Source organism: Apteryx mantelli, chromosome 1 (genome assembly GCF_036417845.1).
Source record: "Apteryx mantelli isolate bAptMan1 chromosome 1, bAptMan1.hap1, whole genome shotgun sequence".
In the NCBI taxonomy this organism is placed as follows: domain Eukaryota; kingdom Metazoa; phylum Chordata; class Aves; order Apterygiformes; family Apterygidae; genus Apteryx; species Apteryx mantelli.
The window spans coordinates 85628869-85650834 of NC_089978.1; the positions used below are offsets into that span (position 1 = coordinate 85628869).

Genomic DNA, 21966 nt, shown 5'->3' on the forward strand with positions numbered 1-21966 from the left:
ATGGCCAGAAACTAGCATGAATGGCTTATCATAAAACCACTCTGTCTCATAGGCTGAAAATGTAGCTGCCTCTCAAACCCTTAAAGTTGAGCTAAGTGCAGAAAGGCTCTCCTTTTACCTCTGCTTCCTATTTTACTAACTCCAGTGAGCCACTATTGCCCATCTCATGGCAAAAATTTATCAAAACTCAGCTTTGAAGAAACATTTCATCGCCAGAACAACCTCCAGGGAAAAATAGATAAATCTTTACAGAGCTATACAAACATCGCAGCAATCGCTGGATCCCAAATTTCTGTGCTCAGAGAGGCCTATGTTTTTAGTTCTTCTGTATCTAAGTTACTAGCCCTAACAACATTTTAACTACTATCCCAGTGGCTAAAATCATAACACTCTTTAAAAATCCCTTTTCCCTTGGAAGTGGTGAAAGCCTGTAGAGTAGGGGATGAGGGAGCAGATAAGCCTGCAAACTTCTCCTGACGACCAATATCCTTCGAGGTGAGCATCCAGGTAATGCAAAACCACCTTTAGATGCCCCATTCCTCTCTCACCCTGTAGTCTGAGGATCTATCTTGAGAAACATCAAAACATGCAAAGATGAAAAGAAGAAAAGCAGCTCATTCCTTTGGTTTTCTTTAAACTTTGCAAGAAACAGACTTTGAAAGCTGACCTACTGTGTCTACGAAAATAACATTTTCAGTTTTGCCCTCAAATTTAGCTAAGAAAAATTATTCATATAATGAACATAGCCAGATCTCAAGTATTACAACTTAGAGAGAACTTTTTTTTTAGAAGAGATGAGGGTTTTAAGACCTGTACACATCCATATGGAAAACTTATCCAAGACCCCACACCTGCTTTGGTAACACCACTCACACGGCAGAGGACAAGATGTGTTAGCTTCCTGGACAGCTGGGCTCAGGGCTCAGGGCCGTATGGCTGTGAAGCCAGAGCCTACTGCAAGTCACTACGACAGCACTAGAGCACGGGAAAGAGGTGGCAGGACTTGAAGCCAATGCATACCAAAGGTGTGCAATGTATGAAACACAGCTGAAGCTGGGTGCCAAAGATTTTTTCATTCTCACACTGAGGGAAGACTAACAGCCACTCCCTTGATTTTGATGGCAAGCCTGGAGGGCAAGAGGAGGAAGCTGTACAGACATTACATGAAAATGCAGGATCATTAGATAACATTAAATGTATGGGAAATCCATGTGTGTGTGTTGTGTGTGTGTCTCTGTGGGTGGGTGGATGTGTGCGATTGCATCTACAAACACGTCAAGCAATCTGTTCACGTATTATAACTTTTCAATCTGTCCTAAGTGGATGTGGCAATAAACTGTGAGGATGTTATATCCATAATACCATTCAGTGCCTATGAAAAGGTGTTTTCCATTGGCTTCAATTTACACAGTAGACAGTAAATGATAACTTTGATATTTTTTCTTTGATATAATAATTTTGGAGTAAACAACCATTTGTTCCTCTTTCTTTTCCAGTGTAAAGACAGTCACATATTTATCGATATAGGAGAAAGTTCTCAAGTGGCTCAGGCAGGTGCAGCTTGTGGACTTCATATAGACATGATCGACCCAGATGCTTTCTGATAGACAACCGACACAGCTGGGCAAGGCTGGCAGGACCTGGAAAAAAAAAGGCAAAGACCAGCACCCCCCCCACCAATATGAGTCATAAAGCAAGTAAGAAACACAAGCAAGGTTTGAAAATCAGATCAAGCAGTACACTTGCATATGCAAATGCACTTGCAATGACTTGCATAAGTCAAGGATAGCTAAATACCTAAATACACTGCTGTTCACATTTGACTTATTTTGTAGAAACTAGTTCATCAGTTTGAAAACAATGAGCACTAAAAGCATTTTTCCGCATGCACAGCTATACTTTTCTGCTTCTTTTCTTGAGCAAACACTTAAAATGGCATAAAGATGCTCGCACTGGAGACAGAATGTCAGGAGGCATAGCCCTTGCGCAGGAAATAAGAGAACTCCGAGCAGTATTGTGAGGAGAAAAACAAGATGGATTATGGGGAGCTGCAGAGATTTTCAGCATAGACCAGCCATCATATGGTGGCTGTGGTGAATATAGTTAGTTGTTTGCGCATACAGTACATGCAGCTGCTTCTGCCAACAGCTAGAGTCTCTGCAGGCACCTGTAGAAATAGTAACTGCAGCTTAGCCCGTTTACAGGACCGCATCATCTCTGAATATTTTTGTATGTCAGTCTATCGGTGCTCCCCCAAATCATTTTTTCAATGCCTTGTCCAATTTAATTAATTCTGACTGAGGGGAAAAGACCTCAAAGATAGAAAGTTCTGCAAAGTTTGGTGTAAAATGGCGCCCAGGTTAAAAAAAGAGGGGGGGGGAGGCTTGTTGCCCTTCCTTTGCCCTGAGGGAAGGGTTGCAGCATGTAATAAACTCTTGTTATACAGAGAACCCACTGGTAAGAAAGCTGCCAGAGGACTCATCTGTGTAAGGAAAGATGCAGCAGCCATTTGGACCTTACAGTACCCCAAGGGTGCTGCCTAGCTGGCTTCCCCAATGCGGATGAGGCAGTCGCTCCCAGCCCAACCTGGTACAGGTCAGACAAAAGTCACTCAAGGCACAAACTCACTGGAAATGAGTATTCATTAGTTCTAACACTTAGGCAATTGTATGCTTGCACAGGCAAATGCAACTTGCTGGTGAATGTATACCTGCCTCCCCTTCCATTTTCTCTCTCCTCCCCTCTCCGTGCTTCATTTTCTTCATGCTAAAGCTATAAGGCTGATTCTTTATATCTGCTCAGAGATGCTCAATTTTCGAGCCCTGGCTCAGTCCCTGGGCTTCTGGCCAAACAGTGGCTATCACAGCAATGTTTGAAAGCACAGGTTGGGGAGGTGTGCTTAAAAGCCTGTCCTTACATCTTCCAGGTAAGCTTCACCAAAATGTGCTTTTACTACAGAAAAATTTAGGGACCTAAATAGGCTGATAATGGCCCATGAGATGAAATTAATAGAAAAATAATGAAGGGATACATAGAAAAAAGCACTTGTACTACTGTCACTGAAGTTGAAGTAAGAAGCTATCTCCTTAAGCAGTTAGGAAACCAGTAACATTTCACATTTCACATTGCATAATAGCCAGGAAGAGTAACAATTAAAGGGAGCCATCTAAGCAATCACAGCAGAAAAATCAGGAGGCAGAAAGAAAATTCTTCCAGAGAAGTCCTTGGGGTGCTTATTTCAAACAGAAGGTCCTCAGAAAACACAGATTAAGTAGAGAAAACATTCAGTTGTAGATGTAAGATACAGCAAAGTATCCAAAAGCAGGACTGAAGGGGTATGTGAGTTAATTCAGATACTGAGGAAACTTCATTTCTGAAAAGTGAAGAGCCAGCAAAAATTACAGTGCCCTATAATCCATCTGACTGTAAGGGAGAACAGGGTGAAAAGCTGAAAGTGGAAATCAAAAGGAAGCTCAGGAAGAGAAAATTATTAATATTGGGAGAGTTCTTTATCTATACAAACTCTCCCACAGGTAGGGCAATTGGAACAGGACATCTGCAAGCACTGCCTTTGCTAATGCAGCCTACCATTGCTCAGCCCTGAGCATCTCAGACACTGTGACAGAAGTCACAAGAGGTGAAAAACATTTAGGTAAAAGCCCTCCAGGTGAATTTTAGACATGACAGATTAAGATTCTGCACAAAATGCAATGCAAAAAGGGAATGGGATGGAAGAATATTAAGCCAATGTTTCATTTCCTCTGCAAAACCCGCCTGCGTACAGAGGGCCAGCACAAAGCCTATGCACCGCATTGACAATTTACCATCCAAGAGTTATTTTGCACTGCTAGCCCACTCTGGGCTCTCCATGCACACTGCATTTCACTCCCCCGCAGCAGGGAGCCAGAGGTGCCCGGGCAGGCAGGCAGGCTGCCTGCAGCAGGGAAGGAGCATTCGGGAAGTGATTCTCCCCCTCTACTCAGCCCTGCTGAGGCCACATCTGGAGTACTGCGTCCAGTTCTGGGCTCCCCAGTACAAGAGGGATGTGGCACTACTGGAGCAAGTCCAGCGAAGGGCCACAAAGATGATTAGGGGACTGGAGCATCTCTCTTATGAGGAAAGGCTGAGAGAGCTTGGCCTGTTTAGCTTGGAGAAGAGAAGGCTGAGAGGAGATCTTATCAATGTGTATAAGTATCTGAAGGGAGGGTGTCGAGAGGATGGGGCCAGACTCTTTTCAGTGGTGCCGAGCGACAGGACGCGAGGCAATGGGCACAAACTGAAACACAGACACTTCCATCTTAACATGAGGAAAAACTTTTTCACTGTGAGGGTGACAGAGCACTGGAACAGGTTGCCCCGAGAGGTGGTGGAGTCTCCTTCTCTGGAGATATTCAAAAGCCGCCTGGATGCAATCCTGTGCAATGTGCTCTAGGTGACCCTGCTTGAGCAGGGGGGTTGGACTAGATGATCTCCAGAGGTCCCTTCCAACCTCAGTGATTCTGTGATTCTGTGATTCTGTGATTCTCCCCATCCCGAGTTGGCAAAGCACCAACTAGCTGGATACAAGTGATCTGGGAAACAGGGAGGGTAGAGGAGGAGGTAGTTAAGTCAGCATGTCCAAGCCCCAGGGATATCATCACTGGACCTCAAGTTTTGGCTGTGCATAGTATACAAAAAGAACAGGTGAAAACGATACAAGCAGATCTACATTCATTTCTACTTAGAATTTTCTTCTGAGTGGACTGGAAAGGCCACTATCAATATTGCAGAGAGGCTGAAAGTAACCTGCAAAGGGCACTGCTAGTTCATGTTTGAGTTGCTGCCCCACAATCCTCACACAAGAGCTGCACGCCACAGAAGCTGAAGAGCCACAGGGCAGCTAGCTCCACTTTCTCCCTATGACCAAGGGCCCACACATGCATTTCACTTTTTCTGCAGGAAACTGGGCAGTGAGCCATGGAGCCAAGTTGAACACAAGATGGTGCTACCAAAATAACTTTCATAATGCCAATGAATAAACTCTCATGGCAGTTTTTAATCCTTAGTCCCTAGAGTCCCTATAAAAAAATAAGTATAATTTTCCATTAGTAAATGGGAAACAAAAATATAGAACAACTGACCAAAATGCCCACTAACGCCCAAATATTTGGTAGCAAATCTAGCAACAAAGCAGAGATTTCTTACTCATTTCTGTGTCATGTTTTCTAGGCTTGAAATTGGTAGAGAAGCCAGGAGAATTTATACAGAGCAGTACATGGAGAAGCAGTTAAGAAAAAGTACTTAAGTAAAGAAAATGAGTACTGTTCTATTTTAAAAAAAAAAAAGAAAAGAAGGAATCATTACCTTCCCGAAGCAAAAGCGCCTGTGCCACTTTGCTGTTGGGTGCAGCAAGATCCAGTGCACATTTGAAATCAGCATTTCTGCATTTCAGGCTAGCACCATAGTCGGTCAGCAAGATGACTACTTCCACACTGGATTTCCTTGCTGCAGCATGAAGGGGGGTGTCTAATCGCTTACCCACATTAACGTTGGCTCCTTAGGTGAACAAGAGTGCATGGTTAGCGCTGGGAGAAAGCAGAAACTGTTTGAATCAATGATCTGCATCACACATGCTGGTCTCAATAAATGAAAGAGATCGCTGGTACAGGCCTCCCTCCTTTCTCTCAAAAAAGCAGTGCTAAATTCAGCAAGTCAGATACCTGTTGTATAAATGTCTATTGAACCACCAAATGCTGTCTGAGATGGACAGAACTGAGCAAGCACAGAAATTCTTTGACTGTCAATCCAATAGATGTTTGAAATCTATCATATGTTATATACCTTTGTTAATATCATAAAATCTAACATAAATTGTGTTAACTACCGGGGGAAAAAATACACTTTATGTATCTCATTATAATAACTTTGGGAGCACAGCAAGCAAAATGTTTGCCCTGGTCTTGCTGTGCGCAACAGGACCGTACATCTAGCAGGTGTAAATTACTCGATGTACCCTGGCAGCAAGAATTTACATTAGCTCCCACATTGTGCCTAGACCTGGAGGGATTATCCTTTTGAGTGTCTTTACTGCTGTCTTCACCATCTGAGAAGCAGAGGAAGTTAATACTTAGCATGACAGTTTATCATAACCAAAAGAGTCGATTTTGGTCGTCGATATTAGCCAATATTGTCTATGCTTTCTGTCATCATTCTGGAAAACTAAAACTCTATCTTCGTTTCACATTTAGACAGGCTGTGTTTCAGGTAAGTCTCTGTAATTAGTGATTCTTTTACTAAGGAAATCCTATATTCTTCGTGAATGTAGGTGAAATTTTTAATTATCTGAAACAAGTCTCAGATTCAGGCTGTCCAAAGATCTCTTATGAAAAGAACCTGCAATGTTTGCAGTGGAGAGACAACCCAGAGAAACCAGCAGTGCTGGCTCATGCCACCACAGCTCCCCTCTAACCCCCTTTCCCAGGTGTACCTAGCTCTAAAAGCTTCTTGACACAGTCTGTCCTTTGGTATGTGCAAGCCACGTAAAGCAGTGTCCCGTGCTGCAGATCTTCTTGATCAATGTCCACCCCATGGGCCAGAAGGATTTCCATGCACTCCCTGTGACCTGCGTGGTGAAGAAGAGCCATCACTTATTTCAGCGCCACAGAACAGGATGCACCCAGATACAATCCACAGGCACGAGAGGTGGGAATAAGCCAGCATGTTTATCCCTACTGTACAAGTTCTTGGCAGAAAAATATTATAACATCTTTAAAGTCAAAAAACCCCACATATATTCCTGATATAGTTATCATTAGCCTCACTCAAAGCCTGAACATTACCTCTCTTTACTGCTTCGTGAACAGGCGAAGCAAGATGATTCCCGAGCTGTGGCTTGGCTCCAAATTCAAGCAGCATGTTGACACAAGCCGCGCTGCCACTGCAGCAGGCATTAAACAGAGGTGTGATCCCATCAACAGTGACTGCGTTGACCTGAAACAGCAACACACGCTTATAAAAATATGATGTAAAGGGCGCGCAATTTCAGCGTGCATCACAAGTTTACCAGAAATGCACCGACAGGGACATTTGTCTTGCTTAATTTCAGAACTGATTTTATTCACAACTTTCAGAGTTACATGTTGTAGAACAACATATATAACATTCTGCTTCAAGGCCTGCCCGGTTTCTCTGACAGCTAGTTCTGTAAGGCGATGACACTGACTACTATAAATGCTCCTCCTAGAGTTGCTCAGAAAATGTAAATTCTTTTTTTCCATGGAGAATTTAGGTATGTTCGTGATTGTTTAGTTTGGACCAACCCAAAGCCACATTGCATTCTTGTTTTCAGACAAAAATGGTTCTGCTTTTTTAATGAAAACATATACTTCATGTTTAATACTTTCACCTGAAAACGTTTCCAACAACAAAAAATTCACAGAAACGGTCTTAATCACAAACAGAAATAGAGCTGGCAAGGGTTTGTCTTCATATGCATGTGTGTGTGTCAGAGAGAAAGAATGTCCTTCCTTGACCTCTGATATAAAGATCTGACAAAAAACACCGTTCATCATTCCCTAGTGGGACAGCACAGTCCCTGGGCTCGACTGTACACAGCACTAGCTGCTAAGTTTAACTATGCAGCAAGCCCTCAGAGGCAATTTACGCAGCAAATCCTTATTTCTTTAATTCCATGGCAAACTGAAAAAGGGTGACAGATTATGAAACCACGTGGCAATCTGTGCAATTTCTAAATCAAGGAGAGCAGGAAAGAGAGCAGAAAGGGCTGGAGGAGCCTTGGGCCACTGGGGAAATCTGCTGTTGCTGGAGCTTGCTACCAGCCAAAGCACAGTCCCGCAAAGTGGTGGGAGCACCAGGACAGAAATACATTAACTGGCACATTTTAATTAGCAAGGTATTTTGTCTTTAATGTGGAGAAAGGCAGTGATGTTTAAAAACCTACTAATTTATTCTAGCTAATGCAGCAAGAAACCATAAGCAGTTGGTACCTTTCCAAATATCATTCGCCCTTGTTTATTTCAACTACTGAATTGTATCTGATGCTGTATTAGTTAACTCTTTATCTTACAAAGTGCTTTTTCTACAATTATAAATCAGTCCTTGCCATTTTCAGTGCAGGGAATGCAGCTGGCTCCAACAGGTCATACAAAGCACATTTACCAGGATGAGCAGATGATCCTACACATGAAGTTGTATTTCAGTAGTTATACTGGGTCAGTCAGTCCCTACCTCTGTGTGCTTGCTCTGCTTGCTCAGCTTCATATAAAAACAGTTCAGGTAACAGATCTGGCTGGAAAATAAACATGGCAGGGTCAGGAACTGGGTAAACTGGTATCGTATGGGGAGTTACCGGGGGCCACAGCATGGGAGACGTCTGTCTGCTCAGATTTGGGGGGGGGTATCTGTATTTCAGACAGGTTTCATGATGCAGTCTAACAGCCATTGGCGCACCCACGCAGTCGCATGAGGCAGATGTGGCTGGAGCTGCTGGAGGCACTGGGGGTCTATCAGCATCATTTTATAGTAGGGCCATCAATTCAGCCAAACTGTTATCAGAGCATAAGCAAGGAGGTAAGTGAAGAAGAAAAATGACTTTTTTGGTTTCCCTCTCCACTGAGCATTGGTTTAACCGTAAAAGAGGAAAGAATGATAAGACAGCTGTGCTGGAGTAAATGGTTTGGTAAAAAAGGAAATAAAGAAGATCACAGCAATAAAGCAGAGCAGCAAAATGGTATGCTTCCTCCTAGACGCTAGATGACTACCTGGTGACTTTATTTATGAACAGAGAATTGGGGGGGGGGGGGGAACAACCACTGGATTTATATATTATTACCAGGAACGGGCTGATTTCTCAGGAAAGTAACAGATAATTCAGAGACTCTCTGAGTTCTAAACAGAAACTGCCATTCGTATACCAAAATCAAGTAAATCTGAACATAAAGAAGGGAGTTTTTTCCATATTTCTAAGGGACTGAGATCTGACATATAATATAGGAAGTTAATAAACGTATTATCTTCTGCAAAGTGTAGCTTGATTGATTGTTCTGGTGTTGCTCAGTTTCTTGCCATGTAAATTATACTTGAAAATCCTGTAACCCAGCTGAATGAAATATATTCTCATATATTTCATCCTATTCCTATATCCCCATTTTTACCGTGTATTTTACCTTAGGTCCAACTGGGGGAAATACTGTTATTTTATTAACAGATAAAAGGTTTCATTGCTTTAAGCACATCCATTTTCACTTATGTGAGACTCCCAAACTATTCCATGGAAAACCAGGGGCAACTCCAGTGAATGTTCCAGAAAAAAAAAAAAGGGTTCTTCAAGATTATTTTGACCTAGTTTTCCTCATTCTTTTTCCATCAGTCATGATTATGTTTCACAGAGGTAAAACAGAAAAGAATAATTCAGTGACTAAAGCAGCCACTGGAGGAAGGCAAATCTATTCTCCCTGAAAACAAAGCACTGGGGTTTTCCCCCCCTTTTTTGTGTTTAAAATGTTTTTATTTGATAGACTGATTCTGCCTCACTCAGGTCTTTTGCGAATCTCAGCTGATGCCAAATGTGGGGAGGGCCCGGCACCTTCGAGGCGACCATGGCACTGCTTTTGATCCCAGGACTCACTTGAGCGCCGTTCTCCAGCAGCACCTTGGCGCAGGCCACATGGCCGCCAAGGCAGGCCTCGTGGAGAGCCGAAACCCGATCGGTTGTCACGAGGTTCACGTTGAATCCCTGGAATTCAGAGCACAGCCATGAGGGAAAAGACCTCCCCACACCAAGCAATTCCCCCTGTGTCTGCCCAGATGTAAAGGATGGTCGGATCCTGCCTGGCTCTGGCCACACCGCTGGGTAATTCTCAAGGGAACGTGGGATTTGTCTCCAAACATTTTCCCTGGAGATGGGATTAAAGAAGTAGCAATGAACTATGTCTGTTATTTCTATTTCTTTATAATGCACGGTTAATCACAGGAAACACATTACATTTCTTTAGCCAATAAGGGTGACATTAACTTTCCTACTACTAGAAACAAAAAAGAGGCTGTCAGTTTGTCAAAAGCTACACATATTATCTGCATATTCAGCACTGTAGTCAGGAGTGGTGTTGGTTTCCTGAGCTGCAGGTGGTGGGATTCACCTTACTCATCTGTACCTGGACATCTCCAGTACAGATATCAGCTACCGAGCTGGACACCCAAGCTCCTTCAATGGAGAGAAATAGGCACCTATAGGATATGACTCATCTCATGGTAAAGAACATATCTCAAGTCGGTCAGATGAATTCTATCCTAAAAATACTTCCACTGACTATATGGGGTACCTACTGTGCTTCACTCAGACATAATAAGTACCTGGTAGATCTGTAGAGTAGATGAGAGAAATCCCACCCACAAAGCTGTTTCTTTTCTGTGACCACCTATGAAATATTTTACACTGGAAGAAAAGAACTGTCATTTATAAATGCCTCATTATAAGTATTTCCCCAAATAACTGTTCTTACACCTGTTCCTGTAAAAACGGAAAGCAGACATATTCTCAAAGGAGGAAGAAACCATCATACACGTTGTCTCCAGAATGCAGCTAAATCTCCTGGTAAGTAAGATTTTACAATCTCGTGTGAGAACGGGCTTGGAAACAGCTCTATTTTACATCTGAAGTCTTAAATTTTATCATACAGTTCCTTTCTATTTAATATGCTATAAACTAAGCAGCTCACAAGATGGCAGCAATGCACTTTTTGGTATGCAGTAGCAAATACTATCCACAGAAATAAATATCTGTGAGCAATGTGACACTGTAAAATCCTGATGCAAAGAGCATTAAAAGCAAATTACTCTAATCATTTTAAGATAGAAATTTTAAGATAGAAAAATGATTATTTTTCAGTAACGTGGAAGCATTATTCATATAAAAGCTGCCCCAGGAATTATTCTGCACTTTATATCAATGACAGGGGAATAGATAAAATCTCGAAGAAATTTTGAGAGTATTCCATTTTGTAATTTTATAGATGTTTTACATTTACTGATCAGTATATTTCTTCAAGAGGAATGTCTTCTAGAGACTTCTGATGAGAAGAAGGTGGCTATACTTAACTATTATTCAGATATATATTTAACATATGAAACTTGGTTATTGCAAATGAAAGAGCAAGTACCGATATATTGGGGAAAACTTCAATTCCTCTTCCATTACTCGGTGGAAATGGAATTATAGATCTTATTATAATCTGTTTGCCAAATTCTGCTCATTTCAAGCCTTGTTTTCAGATGATTATAAATTCCTTGCCAACCTATCAGAAAAATCAAACACTTCTTTTGGTGCTGGAACGGGCACAGGTGAATTCTAGAGCTCTTTTAAATGCCAATGCTCAGTCTCTTACCTGCACAAATAGTCCTCCCACTTCAAGGCATCCCTTTTGCAGCAGAAGCCTTACTGGCTTTCTTTGAAAGCTGCAGTCCTAAGGCAAGGACTTCTGAAAGTCCCATATATACCCCAAAGTATAGCTCCATATTTAATTTTAGGCTAACAGCATAAGTATCTTAGAAACAGTGAGCAAAGATTACACTGCTCCATGAACAGCTTCGTTCCTACATTTATCAAACTGTCGTAGATCATCTCCAATCCACTCTCTACAGATATTGCTGCCTTGATCTATTTTCATCAGCAAGGGCCCCCATTCTTCACTCCTAAAATTAATGTCTTCGAGAGAATGAGAAAGGGCAGATTAACTAAATAATGTGTAACCACAACCCTGATTGCTTCTGCTCTTCCTTATTCCCAGCTACCCTCCAAGTCAGACCGTGCATTTTCTGCAAAGCATGTAGCAGAACACATACAAATGCACAATGTGCAAATGCTACAGGGAGGTACCAGGGTCAGGCAAAGGCGACTTGGTCCTGTCCCGTTTTAATGCCTCACTGGTCCCGGTGGTATCAAGGCACCTTTCCTGTGTACAGGCATTTATTGCCACCCTGCTGCATATTCAAGGAAACACAGAAGTGGATGGCTATAGAGGAATGAGTTTCACTAGAGTCCCGCTGCGCTCATAAGCCGCCTCTCATTAATTAGATGGTGTAAAGTCATTGGCGTAAATGGAGATGGGGGGTGAGAAAGCCAGTAAAGCCCTGAGCAAATGACCCCTCTTCATTGTTATCTCTAACCATCACTTTCTTTTCCATAAAAATCATTTGATGTCAGAGGAGGGAAATGAGGATGAGGAAATGGGAGGGGGAAAACTGGTTGTAAACAGCAACCTTTTTTAGCAGTGACCATGCCTCGACAAATGTCTGGAGTGGAGGATTTTACACTGGCAGCTCCACTCCTCCAGGACTCTGTCCATTTAAGATGCCAGCTTTGCCTGTGCAAGCCAACCATCACTGGTAAAAACTGTTGGATAAAACCATCACTGGTAAAAATTATTTACTTCAGGTATATTCTGACTGCCAAGTTACAGAACTTACACTCAGGGAATTAATTTCATGGCATTTATCTTCTGTTTTAAGGGGGAGAGTAGGGTGTACTCACTTGCACCAGAGTAGGGCATTGGGTTTAAGGAAATGTGATGAGGAGGATGGCTGGCAAAGCACAAAGAGCCATAACTTGTCCCTTTGCAGCTACACATTTTCACATCCCACTTCTTGTCCCTCCTAATCTGTCCTTTTCTCCTCTCTTTCTGTTTTCTGAATGCTTGGTTTCATTTGGAGTAGAGGGTTTCAAGCTGACAAATCTCTCTTTAGGAAGACCCAAATCTCTCTTTAGGAAGACCATGCTTGCCATTTTATAAAGCAACACATACTTTTACAGCTTTATACTGATTTTTAGTAATAGCTGATGTATATATTGTCTCTTTTTTCCCCAAACCAAGTTTGCACTCTTTATCCTTGAAAAAGAGCCCAAGGATCACTGTTTATTGTACAGAAAGCTGTAAGCTACAGCGTCTGTCCTGGGCTTGCCTGCAGCATCTTGCCTAAGCAAACCAGTACATGCCCAAAGATATGCAGGTGAATATATTATATATACATCTGTCTTTCTCATGCCCTGCTGCAGCCTGTTATCGACTCACCTCCTCACAGATACAATCTAACAGAAACTACGCTGCTACCCAACCTTTTCTTTACCTGGGGGCTTTTACCTGTGCAATCAAGGTTTTCAAAGACAGGAGGCGTCCTTGGAACGCAGCATCATGTAGCGGCGACCTGTCTGCCCAGCTGCCTAAAACAGCATATTAATACAAGTCAATTCAGGTACATAATACAAGTGAGATCCTGGGACGACTGGGGAAACACATCTGTGTGCAAACGCAGGCTGGACCTGCAACCGATATGGTGTCAGCGGTGAAACTATTTGACAAATTAATTTCAGTGGAGCAGCCAGAGGCTCAGCGCTTTTGAGAAAACAGGCCACTTGTTAAGGGACCTAAACAAAAGCTTGTGGGCAGAACTTTTAAAGGCAATTAAAACCATGCTTCAGCAAAGACCACAAGTTTAATGCTGCTGAGACTTGCCAAGGGACTTCCAAACCCTGCAATCCTCATTTTTAAATATCTCAGCCTCCGTCTTTTCCAGGGAGCTTTTGTCACAAATCATTTTCTAGCTTCTCTTGCACTTTATTAAGAGACTCATAGCAGGCAGACACTGGGATGACTTGTCAATCAAATGAATTCTAGCATGTCCTTGGCAGTTTTATTTCCTGAACTGACAATTTCATAAATAATATCCTCCAGCTCAGACTAGCAGGTAACAGGTCTCATCCTCCTACTCCCTAGAAGATTTCAGAAAAAATCATGAAAAAATAAATTCTGCCTGAGGTTTCACTTCTCTTTCCTTAATCATTTTGAGCTGTTAAACTGTGCAGACTCCTTACTGCAGGCTAGCTTAACCTTTTTCTTTTCTTAATCTATTGATATGCCATGAAAAGTTTTTCCTTAACCTAGCTACTACCTTTATTTACAGTCAGTGAGCCAACATTAAGTCACTGCAACTCCGGTGAACAGCAAATTTACTTGTCGTATATTAACATTTAAAACCGTACTTCAGCACGGCATATAGTAAATATTTCTCCAAGGGCTGGTTGCATTTGCAGAGCAATAGGACAGAATCAATATCAGTTTTGTATTCACGTTCTGTTATATAGGAATCCCATGAGCATAGTATTTGAACCCCATGTCCTCTTTAATATTTTCAGCTACACAACACACCAGAGAGAATGCAAAGTGTGATTCATCTCCATTTCACATGTTCACATGCACAGAGAAATCAATGAGAGGCACAGAAACATCCCTGGAGACTTCAAGCCACAGACACAGGAGAGATTTCTGCTGAGGCCAAAGAGGCCCTCATTTAGGGAGTTCACTGTGATGCTCAGGAAGCCCCATCACCCAAACGGCACCCAGGTGGGAAGGGCCTGGGTGAATTGAGAGGCCTGAGTTGACCGTGTCTGGGGACCACAGCACAGGCAAGGGCAGAGAAAGGAGTCATCGCATTCATATTTAAGCAACTGTTTACAGAGTTATGGAAAAATGAGGCAAGACAGATCTCCATGACCTAGCCCATTATCTGATTCAAAGGCAGTGAGATGGCTCCCCACGGTAGATGTTACTGGGGAGGTAAAGGCAGGCAGTGTTCCTGCCTGCACTGCTTGTACCGGCAGGCCTGTAGCATGTCTATGAGGGGTTTTTACCAGTTGCCCTTCTCCTACCCCTTCCCCTCCTAAAATATCTGGCATATTAACTAGACACAAACACACACAAAAAACATAAAAGCTGGAAGTGAGCTTACTGCCACTTCCTTGTTCCCCCAAATATGCCTCAGAACAGCAGAAAAAAGGAGGAAAAACAGAATTATTAACTCAGAAAGTGCTGAGGTAAGGCTGCAGACAGTGGCTCCCTCAAAACAACAACCACAGCTTTAACAATGCTTTTGTAGAGCTGCATTCCTGGGGAAGAGCGCAAAGCACTGCAAATGGTTTTAACCTTGTGGGAGCTTCTCAGTGTCATTGGTAACGCTGGCTTGCCAGACTGCAATTTCTCAACACAGTACCTTTCTTTCATTAGCCTCAAACTGCGATTCACTTGAACTCATGGGGTGACATTTTAAATACAGTTTTTACTTTTATTTCTAGTTATTTATGGAGCCATTTCTTGGCCTCCTAAGGCAGGAAGCTGGCATGGAGAGACTAATTGACACAGCACGTGACCCAGCTCCTGGAGATAAAGTTGAATTCACCAAGCAAAGTAACTGGAAACGGGAACCACGTAGCGACCAAGAGGGCTTGTTTTATGAGCCTAGGACTAGAAGATAAGGTGTGGAGGAAAAAAAGAGAAACATTTGCCTGAAAATATCAAAAAACCTCCACATGCCTCCTGTTGCTGGCAACTGAAATAGACAAACTCAGTTCAAAAAGTTAGATGATTGATAACACTGTAAGTGACTAAAAATAGAGCTCTTAGAGCAGGAGGATTCAGAGGTAACTTAGATAATAAAACTACTGTGCCTTATTTACACTCTTATGCATATTAGTATGTACAAACTCATTTCACATGCATTTACGATGCATGTGTATGCACATGCATGCCTCACCATGAAAATACATGCTGGTGTTGTGCTAGCCACAGCAACCTACCTCCCTGAAACATGTGGCAAATGTAGTTCCCATATGGGGCGCATCTTCTTTTCACGGTTATGAGTGACATGTCTGAAAATATTGTATCTTTTCTAAATTTCTACAGAGAAATTAAGCAGCTCTGCTGCTGCACTAAGTCACTGCAAAGAGAAAAGGCTGTGAAACTTGCTCTGAAATCCAATGTAGTGCACAGGCAATAGCATCACATGACCTTGTGTTTTGAAAGATTATCCTTGATATCTGCAAGTTGCCATTTGCAAAAAGCTAAAAACGTGTTGTAGTCTGCTAAACTTGAAGTCACTTAGATAAGAATCTGTATGTAGGAAAACCTGCCAGTTGTCAAGTGTCTGACTACAGTTGAATGAAGGCACTTAGAAAAAAAAAATCCTCTAGTAAATCATTGGGATTATATTCCAGAGAACAGCAGATATGTTTACAGCCCAGAGACAGACACTCCTGTATATAAGTGAGAAATGTTTGCTGGGGCATTTCTGTTGGCCAGATTTTAATCTTTTTGTTTTTAGTGGCCATCTCGCACCAGAAATAGTTCCACTCACTTTCATGAGCCTGTTCATGGTGGCACTATTCATCAAGAAGCAATTGAGTCACATAAGAACAAATGAGTCACATAAAAATCAGTGATGTTACAACATTGATGCAAATCTTCCAGTAGGAAAATCTGTTCTCATTAGTACTAAATTTAAAACACTGTGTCATTTTAATTAGTGGAATTACTGGACATGCTAATGCCTGTCTATTCATTATTATGGCAGTGATGTGTTGGAGGTAAAACCACTCAGGGAAATAAAAAAAAAAAAAAAAAAAAGAAATGGCAGCTCTGTGGCCTATTAAATACAGTATATTACTGTGCCTTTTATTTTTCAGAATTTTAGCTGTTTTCATTTTTATGGTCTGGTTTAACAAAACAGAGATTCCTGGCTTGGATTCATAAAGTCATTAATCACCTCCTTCTAGCATCTCCTTTCAGAAAATCCACATACTAAAACTTTTCCCTAAATATTGTCTGGTAGTGAACTTAGCTATTTAGTAAAAGCTTCTGTAACCCACACAATTAACACTAAAGAATGCCTTGTTTCCTAGAACAGTCTTTTATTTGCTGCACCCACTTGAGCAAATGTTGTCCTTGTTCTAGCTGAGTAATTGCTGGAGTCTCATATTTTGCACACCTAAAACATGCCAACACACACTGACGCTGCAAAGACCTCAGAAATGGAAGGCACTTCAGGATAAGACATCTACCCTATGCATTTAGCAACAGACTCCTCATTTTATGGCAACTCAATGATTAAATGCCTCAAATTACAAAAATGTAGCAATTATACATCTGAATGTTAGAATGACCAAATTTTTACTTTACCTGGGACTATTCCATAGATTTCTTCTGCTATCCTGGCAGCCTCTTTTCTGTTGCCTTTAACAATATAGAAATGGGTCAGCAGAGCCAAGGAAATCTTAATTAAAAGCTTGAAGCAAAATAAAGCAAAAATGGCAAAATAAATGTTAGTGAAAGCATGGAGTATAGAACTGCCCTCCATTTTGGTTTGCTCTTTGAATAGTTTCTCAGGTCTGCTAAGTTGCACCAGGATACTATTGATATCATATGACATCTATTTTAAACCCTTCAGAACTTGCTGTTCCTCAGTTACCAAAAATATATTCTGTTTTTATTTGGGATGGACTATTTGATATTAAACAACAAAGCCAAGTATTAAGCTGGTTTTAACATCCCATGCCATATAGGAAACAAACAAAAAATACACTCCAAACACTCATCAAGACGGGTGTTTGAATACATTTTCAGATGAAAGCTCCCCATATCACCTGAAGGACATCCACATTATATTTATTTTCAGATACAGCAGTTCAATTTACAAAGGCAGCGTTGGTAAAGTTGCAGAAATTGTTCAGGGATATTGAGGGAAGAATACTTTTTTGTCTTTCCAGTCTTAGTAACAATTTTGCTGGTATCCAGATACAGAACAAAGGCGAGTGTATGAAAGAAAAGTAGCTGAAATAAAAAAATAGAAGCTGAAATAAAACCATGTATTTGCAAAGCCAGGGCTAAGAGGTCAAAATTATTCTATGAGGGAAAAATCTTTAAAAAGTGTGTAACCGGAAACACATGATAACATACTGATATTTTCTTTCTCTCAGGGAGAAACAGTGATGTCCGTGAATATCCCTTGCAAACAGCATCGTACTGTTTTGAAGGAATGGAAATATTTTTCCATTATCCATCATTAATTTGCAGGTGTAATATTTGAAACTGAAGAAGATGCATCCTTTCTTTGACTTTCTTTTTTTTCTTTCTGAAGGCACATGGCTTCCACAGGGAGCAGAGTACTTTTTCTTCATGTAATTGATTGAGTAGTTGTAGAATACCCCATTTTCTTTTCATTTAAACTTTCCTTTATCCCTATTTTCCTGTTAGCACAGCAAGAAGGAGATTCTTTTGTTTGGCTGAATCCTCTCCCTGCACAGGTGCACCTACCCTTTGACATCTGTAAAGGGAAAGAGAAGGACGACTGTACCCTCTTAAAGATCCCAGACAGTTGGTGGACATGCAGAATGAAATTTTACAGCAAATTATTTACGTGAACATGTTAGATGTATTTCCTTTTTTTTCTTTTTTTTGGCTTTTTTTTTTCTTTTTGGTACAGCTGACATTGTATCTTGCCTTCTTCAATCTCTACCCTCTCAGGTGCACCAGAAACCTACAGAAAGTGAGAAATCAGCCCAAGGTATAATATCATTTTTCAAATGAACCTATTTCTCTAAAATTTTGAATTAATCAAGATATTAAACTTTTACCAATAACTTAACACCTAATATAAATATTATGCAAACCTTCCCTTCCACAATAATATAACATACCTGTAGAAATTGTAACATGTATGACTCTAGGAAAGAAAATTGTCTATTTTTAGCCACTTTAGTACTGTTTGCCTCAGGACAAGACAGCTGAAGATACTGTTTACACAGGGAGAGAAATTCAGTTGAGGAATTAGAGAAAAAGAGTTACGTTTGATGAACTGGAAAACAAAAAGGAAAATTTAGCAAACAAAGGCGGACCAAAAAAGGGATGATCAATTAGCCCTAGCAAAAGACAAGATAATGATACCACTCCTCCTGAAGGAAGAGAAATAGCAAAGACTGTAAAGAACAGAATATAGGATAGAAACAAAAACAAAGAACTGAAGAAATTAAGATCATTACAAAGAAAAGGCCAGCCTAAATGATGGAGAAATCCTTCTCATATAAGAATCAACACAACTGGCACTAGATAGGATGTAAGCAAGAAGGAATACCGACTTTTAAGAGAAAGGCCACAAAACAGACTTGTGGCTGCAAAGGAGATCCATTGATCATTCTTCATAATCAGCCTGCTGGATATTAGGTAGAAGTGGACAAGTCTACAACCCTCAGAAAAATGTTCAAGAAACTGGAGATCAGACAACTTCCAGTGAAATTCTCTTAGTCCCTAAAGTAGGATGAAGCTCCAAGGGTTGCACAACATAATAATAAAAAGCTCTCCAGCTGGTCTAAAAAAACATGATGAAGTCTGACCACTTGAAAGCTATCACAGAAAAACAGCTATTCCAGAAGGACAAAATCCACTTGCATGGTAGCAAAATCAGACACTTGGCTTCAGACCAGCACAATTACAAATTTGTAGGTAAATGATGGAATAATTTTAAAAAGGCTCATGTAATCTTTTAATCTTATTTTAGTGGATAAGAAAATTGGGAAAATGACTGCAATGAACTGAAAAGATCATCTGTGGAAAGATGGCTGAACAGCATGGTGGAAGTATTAATACTGATGAAGGAGGTAGTCAGAAAAGTGACAGCAAGATTGGGTGTGATCACTCTGAAACAACTGACATTTCTAAAGCTAAAAGATGCTGAACACAGGCATGAGAACAGACATCGCAGAATGGAAGAGCAACAATGAAGTGGAGACAGGAATCTCTTCTTTCCTCCCTTGCTCTTCAGCCAAATGAAAATCTTCAAATTCTTCAGCATGAATAAAAATGATGAAAAGATCTCTAACTTTCAAACATCATTAGGAAATAGTTCTGTTCACTGGTTAATAAACAACATAAGTAAAAATAAATAAATAAATAAAAAGCTTTATCCAGAGGGAAAACTCAGCCTTTTGTGTAGAATCTACATGTTCTGTTTTGAATGGAATGGATTATGGAACTGGTTGATAGGCTACAGAGCTGGAGTGAACAAGTTAACACAGGGTAGGAAAAAAAACAACATGTCTTACTGAGAATCTCTGCAGGATGCCTAAACCACTTCATGAATTGCTTTTGGCTAGATTGTAGATTGGTTACTAAATTTTTTGTCAAATCAAAAGTATCCAGAAGAAATGTTAATCCTTCAATAAAGATGTCAAGAGATGGTGAATGAATAGAAGGAGTTTAACTGGGTCCACCAAACAAATGGGAAGTTAATCCTTAAATAACCTTAATTTACAAGGAATACAAGGAGTTAGCACAAGAAAAAAAGGCAGACCAGCTTAGAAGACAACACATTTTCATTAAAGAACATCTTAATTTTAGCCAAGCATGAGATATAAATCAGATATGACATGAAGAATTTGACAAGGAAAGAAAGATTATCAGGAACCTCTTCTCAAAGAAATTGAAAGAGGTAGTGGTCTATTCTTATGTTTGACAGTCCTTGAACTACAGCAGTGTATTTCCTATGTATTTAGCAGTTACAGTATCAAATATATTTAACCAAAGTAAGATAACTGGAAGAACAGGCAAGTATTTGGACACAAACTCTTCATAATCTCTGAGGGAAGAGACCAGAACGAGGATATCTGCTACAGAGCCTATTTTTTTCCAACTCTATCAGTCTGATCTAATGAATGATACTACTTCCTGCACAAGCCTTACCTCGTTTGCATCCTTAGATCAGCAGGGTTACAATACTCCTACTTTCAAAAAGCGATCTGTATAGTGACTCATGGGTTGCTCTCAGTTGAGCAGATGTAGATTTCATCTCATCTGACACATAACCCATCTCACCTCACCCATAACACTGTGTAAGGTCTAGTTATCTAAACTCCCTCTGCTGTCCAGGCATGAAGACAAGAAATTCTAGCATATGATTTGCCACTATCTTGTCTTCAACACCTATGCTAGCATGGGATGACTCATACTCTCGATGCATTTTATCAGTCACTCCTGATTAAACTGAACTTAAATAACTAGCTTGTACTAGATGACCAGCTTATACATGGTTAAAGTTCAATGAATTCCACACAAATATCATCTCATGTTATGCCAGTGTTGAAGCAAGTCAAAATCTGAAAATAATCCAATCTGTTAAATTTACCAGAAAAAAAGCATAATTTTAGTGCAGTGATATATTCAGATGTATAATCGCATCTTGCCTTTAGCTTTGTTCCCTACACATCCATCTTTATCGCCTGGTCCAACTCCTTGCTCAAGTAGGGTCATCCAGAGCAGGTTACTCAGGATGGTTTCCAGTCAGGTTTTTAACATCTCCAAGGATGGAGATGCCATAACCTCTCTGGGCAGCATGTTCCAGTGTTCAACCACCTTCACAATGAAGATGTGTTTTCTTAAGTTCAAGTGAAATTTCCTGTGTTTCAGTTTGTGCCTGTTGCCTCTCATCCTGTCACTAGGCACCACTGAAAAGAGTCTGGCCTCATCCTCTTTACACCCTCCCATCGGACTTTTATAAACACTGATAAGATTCCCCCGAACCCTCTCTTCTCCAGACTAAGCAGTCCCAGCTCTCTCAGTCTCTCCTCCTGTGACAGATGCTCCAGCCTCTTAATCATCTTTGTGGCAATTTGCTGGACTTGCTCCAGTAACTCCATATCTCTCTCGCACTGCAGAGCCCAGATCTGGACCCAGTACTCCACCTGTGGCCTCAGCAGAGCTGAGCAGAGAGGGGAAGGATCCCCTCCCTTGACCTGTTGGTAACACTCTGCCTAATGCAGCCTAGGATGTTGGTGGCCGCCTTTGCACAAGGGCACATTGCTGGCTCATGTCCTACTTGGTGTTCACCAGGACCCCCCAGAGCATCTCTGCAAAGCTGCTCTCCAGCCAGTCAGCCCCCAGCCTGTCCTGGTGCAAGGGGTTATTCCTGCCCGGCGGCCGAGGTGCCTGTGAATGGCAGCACAACCATCTGCTGTATCTGACACTCCTCCCAGTTTCGTAGAATCTGCAAGCTTGCTGAAGGTGCATTCAGTCCCAAACTGACCGGTTATCCAACTCACTAGATGAATACTAGAGTAATTAGGAAAATTGTACAAGTCAAGCACTAGTGAGTGCC

The 21966-nt window shown here is 41.2% G+C and overlaps 1 protein-coding gene across 1 annotated transcript; it reads right to left on the reverse strand.

Moving 5' to 3' along the window:
* Nucleotides 1-1515: 1515 nt before the first annotated feature.
* Nucleotides 1516-17250, reverse strand: ASB11 (ankyrin repeat and SOCS box containing 11). Its single transcript, XM_013950602.2, has 7 exons — nucleotides 17001-17250; nucleotides 13134-13213; nucleotides 9626-9733; nucleotides 6819-6969; nucleotides 6467-6601; nucleotides 5344-5535; nucleotides 1516-1640 (listed from the first exon to the last, which is right to left on the reverse strand). The coding sequence occupies exons 1-7, from the start codon at nucleotides 17248-17250 to the stop codon at nucleotides 1516-1518; spliced, it is 1041 nt and encodes a 346-aa protein (XP_013806056.2).
* Between the last annotated feature and the right edge of the window lie 4716 nt (nucleotides 17251-21966).

Excerpts from the sequence above, each read along its gene's own strand:
- ASB11 (XM_013950602.2), bottom strand. The coding sequence starts at position 17,250 with ATGTCATATGATATCAATAGTATCCTGGTGCAACTTAGCAGACCTGAG. Across the intron at positions 9,734-13,133 it reads TGAAAACCTTGATTGCACAG|GGATTCAACGTGAACCTCGT; the intron begins GTAAAAGCCCCC and ends TCTGAATTCCAG. Across the intron at positions 6,602-6,818 it reads TCACGAAGCAGTAAAGAGAG|GTCACAGGGAGTGCATGGAA; the intron begins GTAATGTTCAGG and ends TTCACCACGCAG.